Genomic DNA, 15,137 nt, shown 5'->3' with positions numbered 1-15,137 from the left:
GTTAATGGGTAGCTTTATATTATAGCCTATGTCCTTTTATTGTAACTTGGGGTCCTATGTTGTCTCACCATGCAGAAGTCTGGCTTCAAGACTGTGATGATGTGTGATGATTCAACAGCAAGCAGTCCAGTCAGATCCTGAGAGAAGGTGGATGGCTGCTGGTGATGATAGCAGTGTGCAACCTCAGAAATAATTAGAATTTCAACCAGCACTGGTTAGTGGTACACACAGATAGAAAGTCCACCACTGATTCTAACCCTTTGACAACACTAGACCAGTGGTTCTCAACCTTTTAAGGCCACGACCCCCCAAATAATCATATTTTAACTTTATTGTCATTTTAGAAATGTGCATATACCCTCTATCTAAACACTTAAACTTTAGGTTGGTTTGTTTACTGTTGAGAGAGAAAACAATGTTGCAAATTGAGTTAATCATCCAAAAATAATTTGGGGATCCCCCTGGAGGTCCAGAATACACACAGGTTGAGAACCACACCTGTGCAAAGAACAACACCATATCTGCCAGCAATTGTGTAGCAGAAGTAGCAGTTATATCATTAGCATAGCACGTTTAGCATTAGCATCTGTTAGCATTTAACGAAAGTAACAACATAACATTAGCAAGCATTAGCAAAAGTAGCGGTTGACGTTAGGTTAGCATTAGCATCTGTTAGCATGTTCGCCCTTCTTCAGCTCGGTGGTGGGCGTGTCACATATTCGCGTTGCTGATGTAACAAAACGGACGACGCGCACGCGACTCTGTGCACGGCTGCACGCGCGCCCGCTCATTGGACGCGGACGCGCGTCGTTTGAAGCAGCCAATGTGCGACGATGGCGTCGGGTATAAATAAACGGCATTTGCAACAGGGCGTCATTCAGTGTTGGAGCGTTGAGGAGACAAGTCGGACTACTTCACTGAATCATCACTAACTCACAACAACTTTAATTGATTTCAACGATTCATCATCACTTCGGTGGAGTTGATCGTTATGGACAACATGGCTCCACTTGCAAAGCGTTCCTACATGGCTGCACTTGCAAAGTGTTCCTACATGGCCAACAACAACAAGGCGGCTAACAAGGGAAACAGACCACCACAACAACTGACCGTTGTCCACACCAGAATCCTCCCGGGGGTCAGAGACAGACTGAGGATGAGGCTGGCTGCACATTGCATCAGGACCCCGGCAGAACTGGCGAGGAGCAAACGGCCACAGTGGGAGCGGGAGCCAGCAGACACACCTGGGAGAAGAAAGAGGTTTGCCACCTGCGACGTTGACGCACTACGGTGCGAGACCGGCGATGACAACACCGCAAAGCTCCTGAAAGTGACCGTTGTTGCCCAGTCACAGCCGGACAGAGTGGAGGCCCCTCCTCGAGTCGCTCCCTTCACTGTTCCAGACATTGATGCAGGGGAGCAATGTTCTGAGTATGTGAAAGACATTTATGCACATCTAATGGACCTCGAGGTACAGCAGGCTGTGCGACGCGGGTATTTGAAGGGCAGCGACATCAAGCCCCACATGCGAGCTCTCCTAATCGGCTGGATGATCACGGTTAGTTCCAAATACCAGCTGCTCCAGGAGACGCTGTATCTGGCGGTTGCCATCTTCGACCGTTTCCTGCAAGTTACGCCGGTTCCACGAGAGATGCTCCAGCTTGTTGGTGCCACTGCCATGCTGCTGGCCTTGAAGCACGAGGAGATGGACCCACCACAGGTCCGGGACTTTGCTGACTTCACAGACGACACCTACACAGCCGCTCACATTAAACAGATGGAGCGGATCATGCTGAGATCCCTCAACTTTGACCTGGGACGCCCGCTGCCCGTGCACTTTCTCCGGAGAGCGTCCAAGGCTGCAGGCTCTACCGCGGAGACGTACATGCTGGCCAACTACCTGATGGAGCTGACTCTCTTCGACTACGACCTGGTTCACTACCGGCCGTCTGAGATCGCCGCCGCTTCCCTGTTCCTCTCCCAGCTGCTGCTGGATGGCCAGTCATGGACGCTTGCACAGCTGCACGACACCACCTATGACGAGGATCACCTAAAGCCGATCGTGCAACACCTCGCCAAGAATGTAGTGGCCGTCGACCAGGGGAAAGCAGAGCTGCAGGTGGTGAAGAAAAAGTACTCTCGGAATCCCAGACTGGGATCACGCGGGGTCTCACTCCTTCCTGAGCTGCAATCTCCTGTTGTGTTCAACCTGGCTCTTCCTCTGCTGGGGGACCTACAAATCTGCCCTCCAAGAAAGGCTAGAGTACACCACTGGTTGTAAGGCATTTAAAACGCCTTTTTATAAGAGACGTTTATTTTTAAACCCACCTAAACGTGGGCAGAGTTTATGGTCTGGATCCAAGAAATCTACTTGGTTGAAAGGATTCCCAAATAAACCATTTTCATTTTCACTGTTTCACTGTATACTGTTGTATTGTTTTCCCTGTGCATGCTCTAATTATGTAAATATCTTAATTAAATTATATTCATTTAATAAAACATTTTTTTGTGTGATTAACAGCGTTTGTTATTGTATATTCAGGCTTTTAGTTTGACCAAAGGTTTCCTCCCAGTCACAGTGCCACCTGCAGGCTATGCTCTTTGGTTGTCCCTTCTCTGATAGCTGTGGTTCACAAACGTTTTATATCATTAACGTTTTTAATAACGTTTTACAATCGACATGACTGAATAATTTTTGACATGCTTTAGGCTATTTGATAATTTTTAACCTTGAAATGGTGTGCTAAGTGCTTTGATAACTTGGCCAAGTCTTCTTCAGACCAAGTGTCACCCAATATAACTTAATTTTAAATATCCTTTATTAAATACACACATTATCTAAACGTAAAATGTGTCTGTAATTTGTATCCTCAAGGTTTAAGGTTTCTTTATTGTGAAGTATTGTGTGCAGTTTGCGGAGTGAACTTATTTTGTTAGACATTGTAGCAGCATTAATAGTTAACAGTTCAACAATGTATTCAGTAAATAGAACAGTTCGTTTGACCATTGCACTAGTGCTTCAGGTGATTAAGAGAAATCTTATCTCTTAGTAGAGTAAGGTGGGGTAAAAGGCCCCCCCTAAGGAAAATGTCTATTTTATGACCAATTAAAATACATTTTGATATTAATTCAGTATGTACATGTTAACAATGCTTTACCCAATACACCTATATGGGCACCATGTTGAAAAATTAGATACATTTGATTTTATAGTACAAAAAGAAAAACATGTAAAAAGGGCCTATTGCCCCACTACTGGGGTAATAGGCCCCCCTCTATGGGGTAATAGGCCCCCTTCTATGTCCTGGAGCAGAATAAGTGCTACAATCATGAAAATTGCCATGAGCATTTTCCATGGGTCACTTGACAAGATAATTGACAGAGGAATTTGAATTTTCAAGATGGTGGCCATTTTTCAAGATGGCTGACACCTTAGTGGAGCAGCTATGTGATATAATAGTTTATTTGGTGATATAAGTATGAAAATTGGCATGAGCAGTCTCTGTGGGTCACTTGACAATTAGCCACCCACAGCTACTTGAAATTTCAAGATGGCGGACATTTTTCAAGATGGCCGACACCTTGTGGAGCAGTTAAGTGATATAATGGTTTATTTGGTGCTCCACTAAGGTGGTGGCCATCTTGAAAAATGGCTGCCATATTGAAATTTCAAGTAACTGTGGGTGGCTAATTGCCAAGTAAGTCTGGGTTTCCGAGGCTAATTGCCAAGTGACCCACAGAGACTACTCATGCCAATTTTCAGGCTTGTATCACCAAAATACCCAGGGGGCAAAGGAAGGTGTGCTGCATTTGCCCCGACATAAAAAGTTGTCCACCAGAAATATTATCTATGACCCAGTAGGATCACAACCTATATGGACAACCCGGTCAATTTGTACAACAAAGTCCAATATGGCCGCCTCAATATTAGCCCCTATTAGTTTTAATGGGGGGTGAATAGGGCAAAATTTTAAACTGAGGGATATTGCCACGAAACTTCACAGGTTGATCAATGGTATACAAATGAACATTTTTTTGTATTGCAAGTTTCCATGAAATCCAATATGGCCGCCACAATATGGCCGCCATAATGTAAGGACCCAGAAAATAGGTTTTGCCTCTAACTTCTGAACCAAATGAGCTAGAAACGCAAACTTGGTGTCTATTTCATGGTGTCTGACCATGGGAGACTCAATGGAATAGCTAATTTTATTATTGGGTGTGTCTGGACCTTTATTGTGCATATTTGCAAGATGGTGGACTCCCAAAATAGAGCTTTAACATAATTTCTACCATGATTGTTGACTGCTTTTGCAAATACAAGCAATATGAATCCATTTGCTAAGATTTATGGCACAGAAGGGACTTATACCTGTATTATTCTTGAGTTTGCATGTTGTCAAAATGGCTGTAAACGAGATATTATATTTCCTGTCCGATTCTACTGTATGTAGTTGTAGCAATGACTTCAGATAAAATCAGAGACCAAAACAATGTATCTTAGAAATTATTTTTTTATTTAAAAAAAAAAGAAAAAAAGAGAGAGATTATCTCAATGAAATGAATGCAACTGCCTTTTTGGGTCTTTCACACATAGACATGCACATGCTTTCCAACAACTTCAGCTTCAGGGAAATTATAATGAACACATGATTAAAACAGGCTGCATTATAATGCAAACAATTGCTAGTCACTATCACTGTCATGTGTACCTATCCTGCTGCATCTTGTCTCCAGTCCTTGGCAACGACACCCCAAGTAGCATGCAATTCCCTTCTTCGCACATGAAGTTCAATCACCCGAGAGAGACTTGGAGTAGAACCGCTGCTCCTTCACTTGGAAAGGAGTCGGCTTAGGTGGTTCGGGCATCTAGTACGGATGCCCCCCGAGCGCCTTCCTAGGAAGGTCCTCGATGCACGTCCCACTGGCAGGAGACCCCGTGGCAGACCTAAGACCAGATGGAAGGATTATATATCCAGACTGGCCTGGGAACGCCTCGGTATACTCCCAGAGGGAGTGGAGGAAGTTGCGCAGGATAAGGAAATCTGGAAGTCTCAGTTGGAACTGTTACCCCCGCGACCCGATTCCGGATAAGCGGTTGAAGATTGATGGATGGATGGATGGCACATGAACAGTTTTTCTGGCAGCCTTTGATACAGCTGCATGATATTGCCTTGTCCATTGATATAGGCCAGGCTGGCTCTGTAGATGTACAGGGGACTGCCTTCCCATCACTGAGAGACCATCCATATTCAGTGAAGCAAGGGATGTCTGGCTTCGCGATGTGTGCAGTTTTATCTATTATGGCTGCAAGAGCAGCTCTTTTCAGGTGCAGGGCATTTTCTGTAGGTGGCAGCAGCTTCAACAGGGTTGATCGGTTATTTAGGAACTTGTACACTCTCAGCTTTGCCAGGTCAAAGTCCTCCGAATGGTCAGCTTTTGATGCATATGGGTGGGTGACGTGACGTAACGTTTTCGCTGTCCTCGGTGTCAAACATGTATAAATAAAAAATATATTTGTCAAAAACCTTCTGAATATTGTGCAGGACATTAAGCTTTATGTGAACTTACTCAAGATTAAAACATTTCATTCCTCATTTCTTCAGAATTTTCAACCAAACATGGCAAAACTCATATGGTGTGACTGTCCTGACCTTGTTTCTCAAAGTGGGAACTTGAATAAAACTAAGAAAAAGAATTGCTAAAAATCATTTGAAAATGAATTTAGGCTAAAAAATGTCTATTTGTGAGCCTATATCTTAGCATAATGTTTTCAGTCATTTCTGATCAAAAACATTTTGTCCCCCAAACCAAAATCATTTGGTGTGACACTAGTTTGGACAAATTAAACAGGCAATTATTTGGACACCTATTGGCTAGAGAGGTCCTTCTTCTGTAAGGCTGTTCAGCACTCCCAGCACAACTGCAAGACAGGTGTCTGAGGTGAGTTATGATTTTAACATTTTCATGAAATGCCATCTTGTTGAAACTTTGACAAACTCACCACTTTGGATGTCTGTTGGTGTGACACCTTTTCATTAAAAAAAGCTTAAGTTATTTGAAGTTTTGGTCATATTTCCATGTAGATCTAGGTTGCTTTGTTATAGCTAGCATGCTGTTAGCATGCTAATGTGTACATAGTAGCCTCAAGGTAAACCTAAATGCAGAAAACGTAATATGGTGTGACACTTAATCATAATGGTGTGACATGTCTGCTTGTCACGCCATATGACTTGATTGTCACACCATATGATTTATACTGTATTTAACTACAGATATAACAATAAATAACAAAGTTCCATGTTTCTTTTGTACATTTAAACATTTGTTTTAAACATTTTTACATAAAATGTAATTTAGCTTCATTCAGTGATACTTCAAATTCATCAGACAGAGCAGAAACCCCTTCACAGAAACCTTAACATATTGTTTCAATCTAAACAATATTTTCTCTTTGTCTTAAACTATACATTCCATTTTCTTTTGTCAGCTGGAAAATGACAAGTGCTGAGAGAACGAGAAAGTACAGGGAGAAACTAAACAATGACCCAGAGAGAGAGAGGAGCCAAAGGGGCGAGACTGCATTTTCTACGAAGAGCAGGAGGTTGTCTGTGGCATAGCAGAACCGCAACAAGGCAGCCGGTTTGCTACCCTCACCAAATACGACTGGCTGATGTACAATACAGTCTAAATGTATAATCTAATCTGATCTAATACTTTTGTACTTTCACTCACTGGACTGGACAGTGGACAGTGTTAAGGTAGGACCCGAGACAAAACTAGCGAAAATAGCTGATCTACAAAGCTCTCAACACGTTGTGCTGCGAGAGCTTGTAGATCAGCTATTTTCGGAGTTGCGCAACCCAGCACTCTTTAGCTAGTGGAGATGTGGTGTAATGTCATGATTCCTAATTACATTTGTTCAACATAAAATGCTGTGTTCAAGTTCAGGAGACTTCGGAAAAAAGCAATTTACCTGAATGCTGAGTTCTGTTTCCACTAATTGGTGTTAATAAAATGTTGCCTTGGCTCCAAGTGTGGCTATGCGCCTTATTGTCTCTTTAGGATCCTTCTGCCGTGGGCCGGCAGAAGACTTAGGTGTGCGTAGCATTCCTGTGCACATCCTCATCATCCATCTACTACTACAATTCTTTCTTATCCCATGTTAAAGCCCTACAATAATATCCTGTTCAGAAATATTAAGGCCATGTTATCCTGGGTAATTGTTTAATCAATCAGTAAAGTTCAGTACTCACTAATAGGTAGGTTAAAACACAGTTTGCTTTGACAAATGAAGATATGATCATACGGTGTGACACTAAATCATTTGGTGTGACATTCCAAATAGTGAAAAATCATACCTTTATTAATGATTAAACCAAAAAAATGTTTATGGATTACATAGAGAATATTATCAGGAAGAGTCACAAATATTTGTGTAATTTTAGAGAAAGTTTTGACAGAATACATTTAAAATATGTTGTAAGATCATGAACATGGGCCTCACACAGAGTGTCGATTATAAAAAAAATATACAGATATAATTAATTTTCAAAAAACTATAGTGGATCACTGGTTAGTTATGATAAAGGACTTTGATAAAGTGAGTAACTTAAGAAAGATGTACTCCATTTTCATTTTATGAACAATTATTTTCATGTTACACCATATGACGATTTTAGGCACAAGTACAACAAACTGCTGAATAAAGTCTGATTCCAATAAAATATCTAAAAACAAAATGTATTTCCATAAGGTTGAGAGTGAGTAGAACAAAAGTAAATAACTTTTATGCCTGCAATTTAAAGTTTTTTTAAAAACACATTTTTTGGGGCGTCACGTCACTGACCCATATACAGCTATTGTGAGGTCTCTAGCCTGATTCTTGACATCCTCTGAGAGGGAATAAGCGGAATTTTCACCAAACTCCTGAAGTGCAGGGAGATCTAGACCCATGCTGGTCTTGAACCATGCCTTCTTTCCAGTGAAAAAGGGATAGCTGGTGGTATCTCTGCCACTCAGGCTGTGAATAAAGGGCAGGGCACGACACTGTGCGAGTCCAAGGGCTGAGACCATGTGATGGATAGGAAGATATGCATCCTGCTCTGTTCTCACCCACAGCTCTGGAAGGTCTAGGAGGTGGGTGGCAGCATGATATAGATGCCTATATCATGCTGCCGCCATGGGAAGGCAGTCCCCTGTCCATCTACAGAGCCAGCCTGGCCTATATCAATGGACAAGGCAATATCATGTAGCTGTATCAAAGGCTGCCAGAAAAACTGTTCATGTGCGAAGAAGGGAATTGCATGCTACTTGGGGTGTCGTTGCCAAGGACTGGAGACAAGATGCAGCAGGATAGGTACACATGATAGTGAGTAGTGACTAGCAATTATTTGCATTATAATGCAGCCTGTTTTAATCATGTGTTCATTATAATTTCCCTGAAGCTGAAGTTGTTGGAAAGCATGTGCATGTCTATGTGTGAAAGACCCAAAAAGGCAGTTGCATTCATTTCATTGAGATAATCTCTCTTTTTTTATATTTTTTTTAATAAAATTGTTTTTTCTAAGATACATTGTTTTGGTCTCTGATTTTATCTGAAGTCATTGCTACAACTACATACAGTAGAATCGGACAGGAAATATAATATCTTGTTTACAGCCATTTTGACAACATGCAAACTCAAGAATAATACAGGTATAAGTCCCTTCTGTGCCATAAATCTTAGCAAATGGATTCATATTGCTTGTATTTGCAAAAGCAGTCAACAATCATGGTAGAAATTATGTTAAAGCTCTATTTTGGGAATCCACCATCTTGCAAATATGCACAATAAAGGTCCAGACACACCCAATAATAAAATTAGCTATTCCATTGAGTCTCCCATGGTCAGACACCATGAAATAGACACCAAGTTTGCGTTTCTAGCTCATCTGGTTCAGAAGTTAGAGGCAAAACCTATTTTCTGGGTCCTTACATTATGGCGGCCATATTGTGGCGGCCATATTGGATTTCATGGAAACTTGCAATACAAAAAATGTTCATATGTATACCATTGATCAACCTGTGAAGTTTCGTGGAAATATCCCTCAGTTTAAAATTTTGCCCTATTCACCCCCCATTAAAACTAATAGGGGCTAATATTGAGGCGGCCATATTGGACTTTGTTGTACAAATTGACCGGGTTGTCCATATAGGTTGTGATCCTACTGGGTCATAGATAATATTTCTGGTGGACAACTTTTTATGTCGGGGCAAATGCAGGTTTCCCAAAAAAAGGCTGGTTTGCCCCCTGGGTAAAATAACCCTTTATATCACATAACTGCTCCAATTAGGTGTCAGCCATCTTGAAAAATGTCTGTCATCTTGAAAGTGTCCATTTCAAAGTGACCCATGGAAACTGCTAATGCCAATTTTCACGTTTGTATCATTAACTGAACGATTCTGCCAAAAATAAGCAGTTATTCTCTCCATGGGGCAAAAAGCCTCCGGGGGCTTCTTACCCCACACGAGGGGGGGGCCTATTACCCCAACGCTGTCATTGCAAAGAGTGTCATCTTAAATCTTAAACCTTTTTTATTTTTTTAAGTTGATAATTTATCATAAGGCCTTCCTAATGATATACAAAAAATAAGTGAAGAGGTTCAACTTATTTACACCGAGTTTGGAACATTTTCACAGTGACAAAGAATTAGATCAGTTTATCTTAAATGTGTTTGAATGAGAAAGTTATGACCTGGATTAAGGTGAGACAATGAAATTTGGTATCCATGAAGAGCTAAGGATGCCAGGAATGTGCTGAAATCAAAATTTTTGCCACCTTGTAGTTCTGTAGTCAAATACAGCTGGGGGGCTTATTACCCCAGGGGGGCCTTTTCCCCCACTCTACCCTATATGTCAAACTATTGTTATAAACAGTGTTAAATAAGGCAAGGTACACAAACACACACGTCATGGAGTTCAGGAAGAATTCTCCTTCTGAATTACACTGTGTTGTGGTCCATATTAATAACATAAAACCCACAATGAAACATGGAAATCACTGTGGAATACGTGTCATTCTCATAGCATAAATAAAAACAGACCAGATATCAAAACATGGAGAAATGAGTAAAATAGAAATATATATGTTACAGTATGTTCAAGAAACCAGTAAAAGTTGTCAAGGAGCACTCGTTTTGACGTTCACCACACACTAATCACCACCAGATGGCGACGTCAGCCACTGGATAAGAGAGTTACGTCACGCTTTGAACTCGCCGCAGACCGGAAGTGTTTACTCTTTATTTACTAGCCTAGCCTAGCCTAGCCATTAGCTCCATTGTAGTCACTTGGACAGGGCGTTTAACGTGCGCTTGCCCAGGCCATAAATATAACGATTGCATTCACCACGGCTTCGTAACTCGCGCGGCGCTCCGCCGGCCGCGCGGCCCTGGCCCGCTCTTCGCGGCCACTCGCGCCTGCGGCGCTCGGGGGCGAAGAGCAGGACCAAGGTCCGCTGGCCTTCGCGCCGCTTGGGGCTTCGTGGACCCAGGGGGGCCTCGTAACTCGTTTGGGCTTCGTGGATACAGGGGGGCTTCGGTAGCCGCTCGCAGTGTCGTGGACAATAGAGCGGCGCACCGCCTGGAGTACGTTGGTGTGGCGACCGCTTGCTCCGCCCCGTGCCGCACCACGAGTGCTCCGCGTCTCGAATGTGCTGTTTCTCTAATATACTATGACATATATACATGATGCATGGTATAAGGTAAGTAGTTAAGAACAGTGGGAAGAGGCAGTAAAACAGCAGCAGTAATGTCATGACATAATATGTACATGGGTTAAGGAAAAAGAAATGCAGTTAAATGTAGCAAATGCAGTGGTTCTCAACCTTTTCAGGCCGCAACCCCCAAAGTACATTATTTTAACTGGGGACCCCACCCTGATGAGCATTCCGAGTTGAGGAATTACAATTTGTATAACACGGTTCTATTGTGAAAATAGCTTATCTACATGCTCACAATGCATGTTGCGAGACTGTACAATCTATTTTCACAATTTCTGCCTCTATAATATTTGACAATTTGGCCAATGTTTAATTTATCATTTTAGAGATATTAAAATGTCATTAAATTGTCACTTTAGAAATGTGCATATACAACCTATAAAAACGTTATGTTGGTTTGTTTACCCTTGAGTGAGAAAACAATGTTTCACATTAATAATTTGGGGACTACCCCTGGGGGTCCCAACCCACAGGTTGAGAACCACTCTGCTATAGAGGAGTTCCACATGCACCCAATTCAACAAGCAATGCTGGAATAGAGTTGTTCCAAAAGCTCCACTGCAAACTCTTAGGGCCTCTATGAATGAGGAATGATGCTGTTAAAACATGTTAGGTCTGTCAAAAGATGATATTTTCCCCTGGCCTCCAGATGGCAGCATCGTCCTTTCTTCTCCTTTCTGCTCACTTCCCAGTCCTGTTGCAGTACTGCAGACAGTTAGTAGGCTGGATCAGTCTGACCAAATGCTACAGATTAAAGTGGAGGCAGTCAACCTTCACGCATTGAAGAGAAAATGAGGGTCCACTTCACCTGACACAGCCATCATAGTCTGTGTCCTCTGCTGAGCCCTGCCGGTGACATCACACACGCAGTGAAACTCCCAAATTACTCTTAAGACAGTGGTTCTCAACCTGTGGGCCACATTATTTTGGGGGGTCCCCAGATGAATAACTTAATGTGCAACATTGTTTTCTCACTCAACAGTAAACAAACCAACATAAAGTATAAGTGTATATAGAGGCTATCTTCACATTTCTAAAGAGTCAATTTAAGGACTTTTTAATACCTCTAAATGAAAAATTAAACATTGTCAAATATTAAAGGCAGACAGTTTGAAAATATTTTAGCAATAGAACCGTGTTATACAAAATGTAATGCCCCAACTCTTACAAATCCAATTTCAAATATGATAATTTTGGGGGTCGTGGCCTGAAAAGGTTGAGAGCCACTGTTCTAGTGAACCAGCCCACATTTCCACCAGGTTTAAGCAGAAACATTGTAATGAAGGATATGTCATCAACAGTGAATATGAACTTAGCTTACAAAATGACACATTCAGGTAGGGATGACAAACCACACTTGCTTTTAACAAAGGAACCTGCAAAGAAACTTGAAAGGTGAAACATACACGAGGTAGATATTTCTTGATATCATGTTACAGATAATGATAGTTTGCCCAGTTCAATCAGCACATGTCTGGCTATGAACTGATATCAAATCCAGAGGGGTCCCTCTACCCCACTTTGAGAATAATTGCCGTAGTATTTACTCTCCTCATAACACATCAGAGGTAACATGCTCTTCAGCTCATGTTGTGCTGGCTGTGTGTGACATCCAGTCTCTCAGGCCTGGCTACTCAGTCCAGCAGCAAACACCACCAGTGTACGAGTTGGCCTGCCTGACCTGCCTTTCCTCAGGTAGGGGATCTCATCTTTGTTGGACATGACCCCCAGCGCTGTGACAAACTCTCTCAGGAAGGCAGCTGCTGTCCACGCACCACCAGACCTGATGAGATACAGATTCATATACTTAACACAATATATTGTTTTTATGTATATTTCCCCCCTGCCATCACAACTGCTTATCAGCGTGATATGGGTTAGTGATTTGTACTTCCTTATTTTACTCAAACACTTGAGGGCCTCTGCTACTATCTGACAGTGCTCAGGGTCAGTGTGTGTTGAGCTACAGTACGTACCGGCTGTAGCTGCCGATGTTATTGAGGTCGGCCAGTTGGCTGCGAGTCACCTGCTTGGTGTAGTGTTGGAACAAAGGCATCCGCCTGTCACCACATTGGCCTACACACACACAATGAAAAAGACAATCACAAACTCATACACACACATGACAAACTAGAAGCAGTGATCTTCCGAGCACAGGTCTATGCCAGGTCAGGAAGGTTGTTGTGGCCTCCTGGTGGCGCTATAATAGGCCAATGTTAAAAGGGTGCCATGTTTTCTTCAGCCTTTAACGGCAATTAGACTGCATGCATGATTTTATTCCAAAAATGTGGTGTGCAAAAGTCGACCTGCTGGTGGCGCTCTTAACAGACCAATATGAAAAAGGTGGCATTGTTCCATGACCTAGTGGGAATGTGCGTGCAAAGTTTCATCAGGATGGAATATGAAATATATGACAGATCTATCTGACTATACTAGAGACACTGTGTATTGATTTGTGTGATTTTTGGATAAAATCTTTCAAATATTTTTTTAAATTTGATATCAACAACAAAGCTTAGTAGCTGTCCCAGAAAGCTGTCCCACCTTGTTTTGAATCTATAGAGCCCTAACAGGCTCTGTGCATTAATGTAGTCATGGGTTTCTAGAAGATGGTTTCCTGTTGTGGTTCATCAGCTATTGGGAAATGAACCGTAACAGGAAACAGGTGCTGTATGCCACATTCTGGAAACCCAGGAAATACAGTTATGCACAGAGGCTAATATTTCCATGTGTCTCACCTGTTAGCGTAGAGGCGTTGACGATGGCACTGGGGTTGAAGGTGTGAGCATAACACAGAGCATCAGCCATCTAAATAACTTGATAACTTCAATGAAGTTGAAGATCACATAGCAATAATGCTTATTATTTAAGAAGAGCGCAGCTTCAGTCCTTGCCTTATTATGTAGTAGTTTTAGTAGTATGTAAAATGTCCATATGGTTATCCAAATATTCACTGTCTGTTTGTCGTTGATGAGGCACAACAAAAAAAGCAAACAGCAGCGGGTTTGTGCCATCAGTCTCACCGATAATGTTGACTGGCAGCTTGAGGGCTGCTGCCGTGACGATGGAGGCCCACACAGAGGATGGCTTCAGGGAGATTCCACCACTGAAAGGAAGAAGAAATCAATGTGAAAAATGACTGACTGTCAATAATAGAATAGTGTCTACATCTGGAAGAATCTATATTTTACACCCATATCCAAAGCCACATACAGTATGTCAGTCCTGTATGTCCATGTGCTTATCTGTAGGCCTGTGTTAATTGTTTCTTATTTACTGACCCAACCCGAGAATCCAGAGAAGAAGCCATTGTTTCAGGCAGCCAGGCCCGAGAAACCCTAGAATTTATTATGCTTTGATCAATATACTACAATCAAAAGTCAGATCGCAGATCGGCTGTTTCTAAGTACTCCAGAGACAGTGCTTCTGGTTGGGACCGGAAACCGGAGACGGATATGCTTTTTGGGGGAGCGGGACAACAATGCAAAGGAGAGGTCACTCCAATGCACAGCTTCCTTGTTTACGCTGCTAGCTGGCGAGTGCAGAAATGCTTGCATGGATTATCATGAGGTGTGATGTTTTCGAGAGCTGACCACAGCATACTCGCAGAAAGTAAGGAAATCGTGGCAGGCAACCCCCGATAAACGCTGCTTTTTTAATGGGGGCATACTATAATCTATGATCCGCGGCTATTCGTGTGGCCAGGGCAGACGCCAGTACATAATGCCTATCAAATACGCTACTTTGAAAGGTTCACGAGGGCAGACGCTATTCATATTTTTATGCCAGATGCCGTATATGTGCGTTACAGGTAGACCACAGCACTGACTGCTTATGCCCTATAAAAAAAAGGGGGGGGGGGCGAGAAAGATTTAGCTATACTACAGTATTTTTGTTATTTTGGGAAAATGTTTGCCTATAATGACAACCAAAATAGGAACGGCCAGGTTGAAAGTTGTTAACAGCGAGAATGAGTTTTCATTCCATTAACGGAATGGAGCAGGAATAGTCTTGAGAGCAGGGAGTGGAAATGCTGAAACAAAATAATGTTTGTTTGATACTTCACTGCATCGTTGAAGCACAAAAAAAAAGTGAGACACATTTTGGCCTGGAAAATAACGTTCCATTACTTTGCTGGTTTTCTCAACCTTATCAATATACTGTAACACTCAAGGAAATAATTAACAATATCCATAACCCAAACCAATTATCCAATGTTTCATGTTGATTAATGCTATATTTTCTTCAACATTTTTAATTTGCATTTCGAAACATAATATTGATGTTCAACTGTTAACACAAGATTAGATCCCTTTTGCCATTTAATGAATTCCTTTAAAACTAGCCATTGGTCATCAGTTAAAAAGAGCTTTAG

The 15,137-nt window shown here is 42.0% G+C and overlaps 1 protein-coding gene across 1 annotated transcript; it reads left to right on the top strand.

Moving 5' to 3' along the window:
• Window positions 1-1,000: 1,000 nt before the first annotated feature.
• Window positions 1,001-2,281, top strand: LOC308288004 (G2/mitotic-specific cyclin-B2-like; the record flags this gene model as incomplete). The annotated part of the gene is made up of 1 exon (XM_080729350.1): window positions 1,001-2,281. One exon carries the CDS (start codon window positions 1,001-1,003, stop codon window positions 2,279-2,281), a length of 1,281 nt encoding a protein of 426 aa, XP_080585476.1.
• Between the last annotated feature and the right edge of the window lie 12,856 nt (window positions 2,282-15,137).

This window comes from Nannobrachium achirus (genome assembly GCF_963921795.1).
Source record: "Nannobrachium achirus genome assembly, chromosome: 7".
In the NCBI taxonomy this organism is placed as follows: Eukaryota; Metazoa; Chordata; class Actinopteri; order Myctophiformes; family Myctophidae; genus Nannobrachium; species Nannobrachium achirus.
The sequence above is the reverse complement of the archived record's forward strand: the minus strand, read 5'-3'. Positions and strand labels throughout refer to the sequence as shown.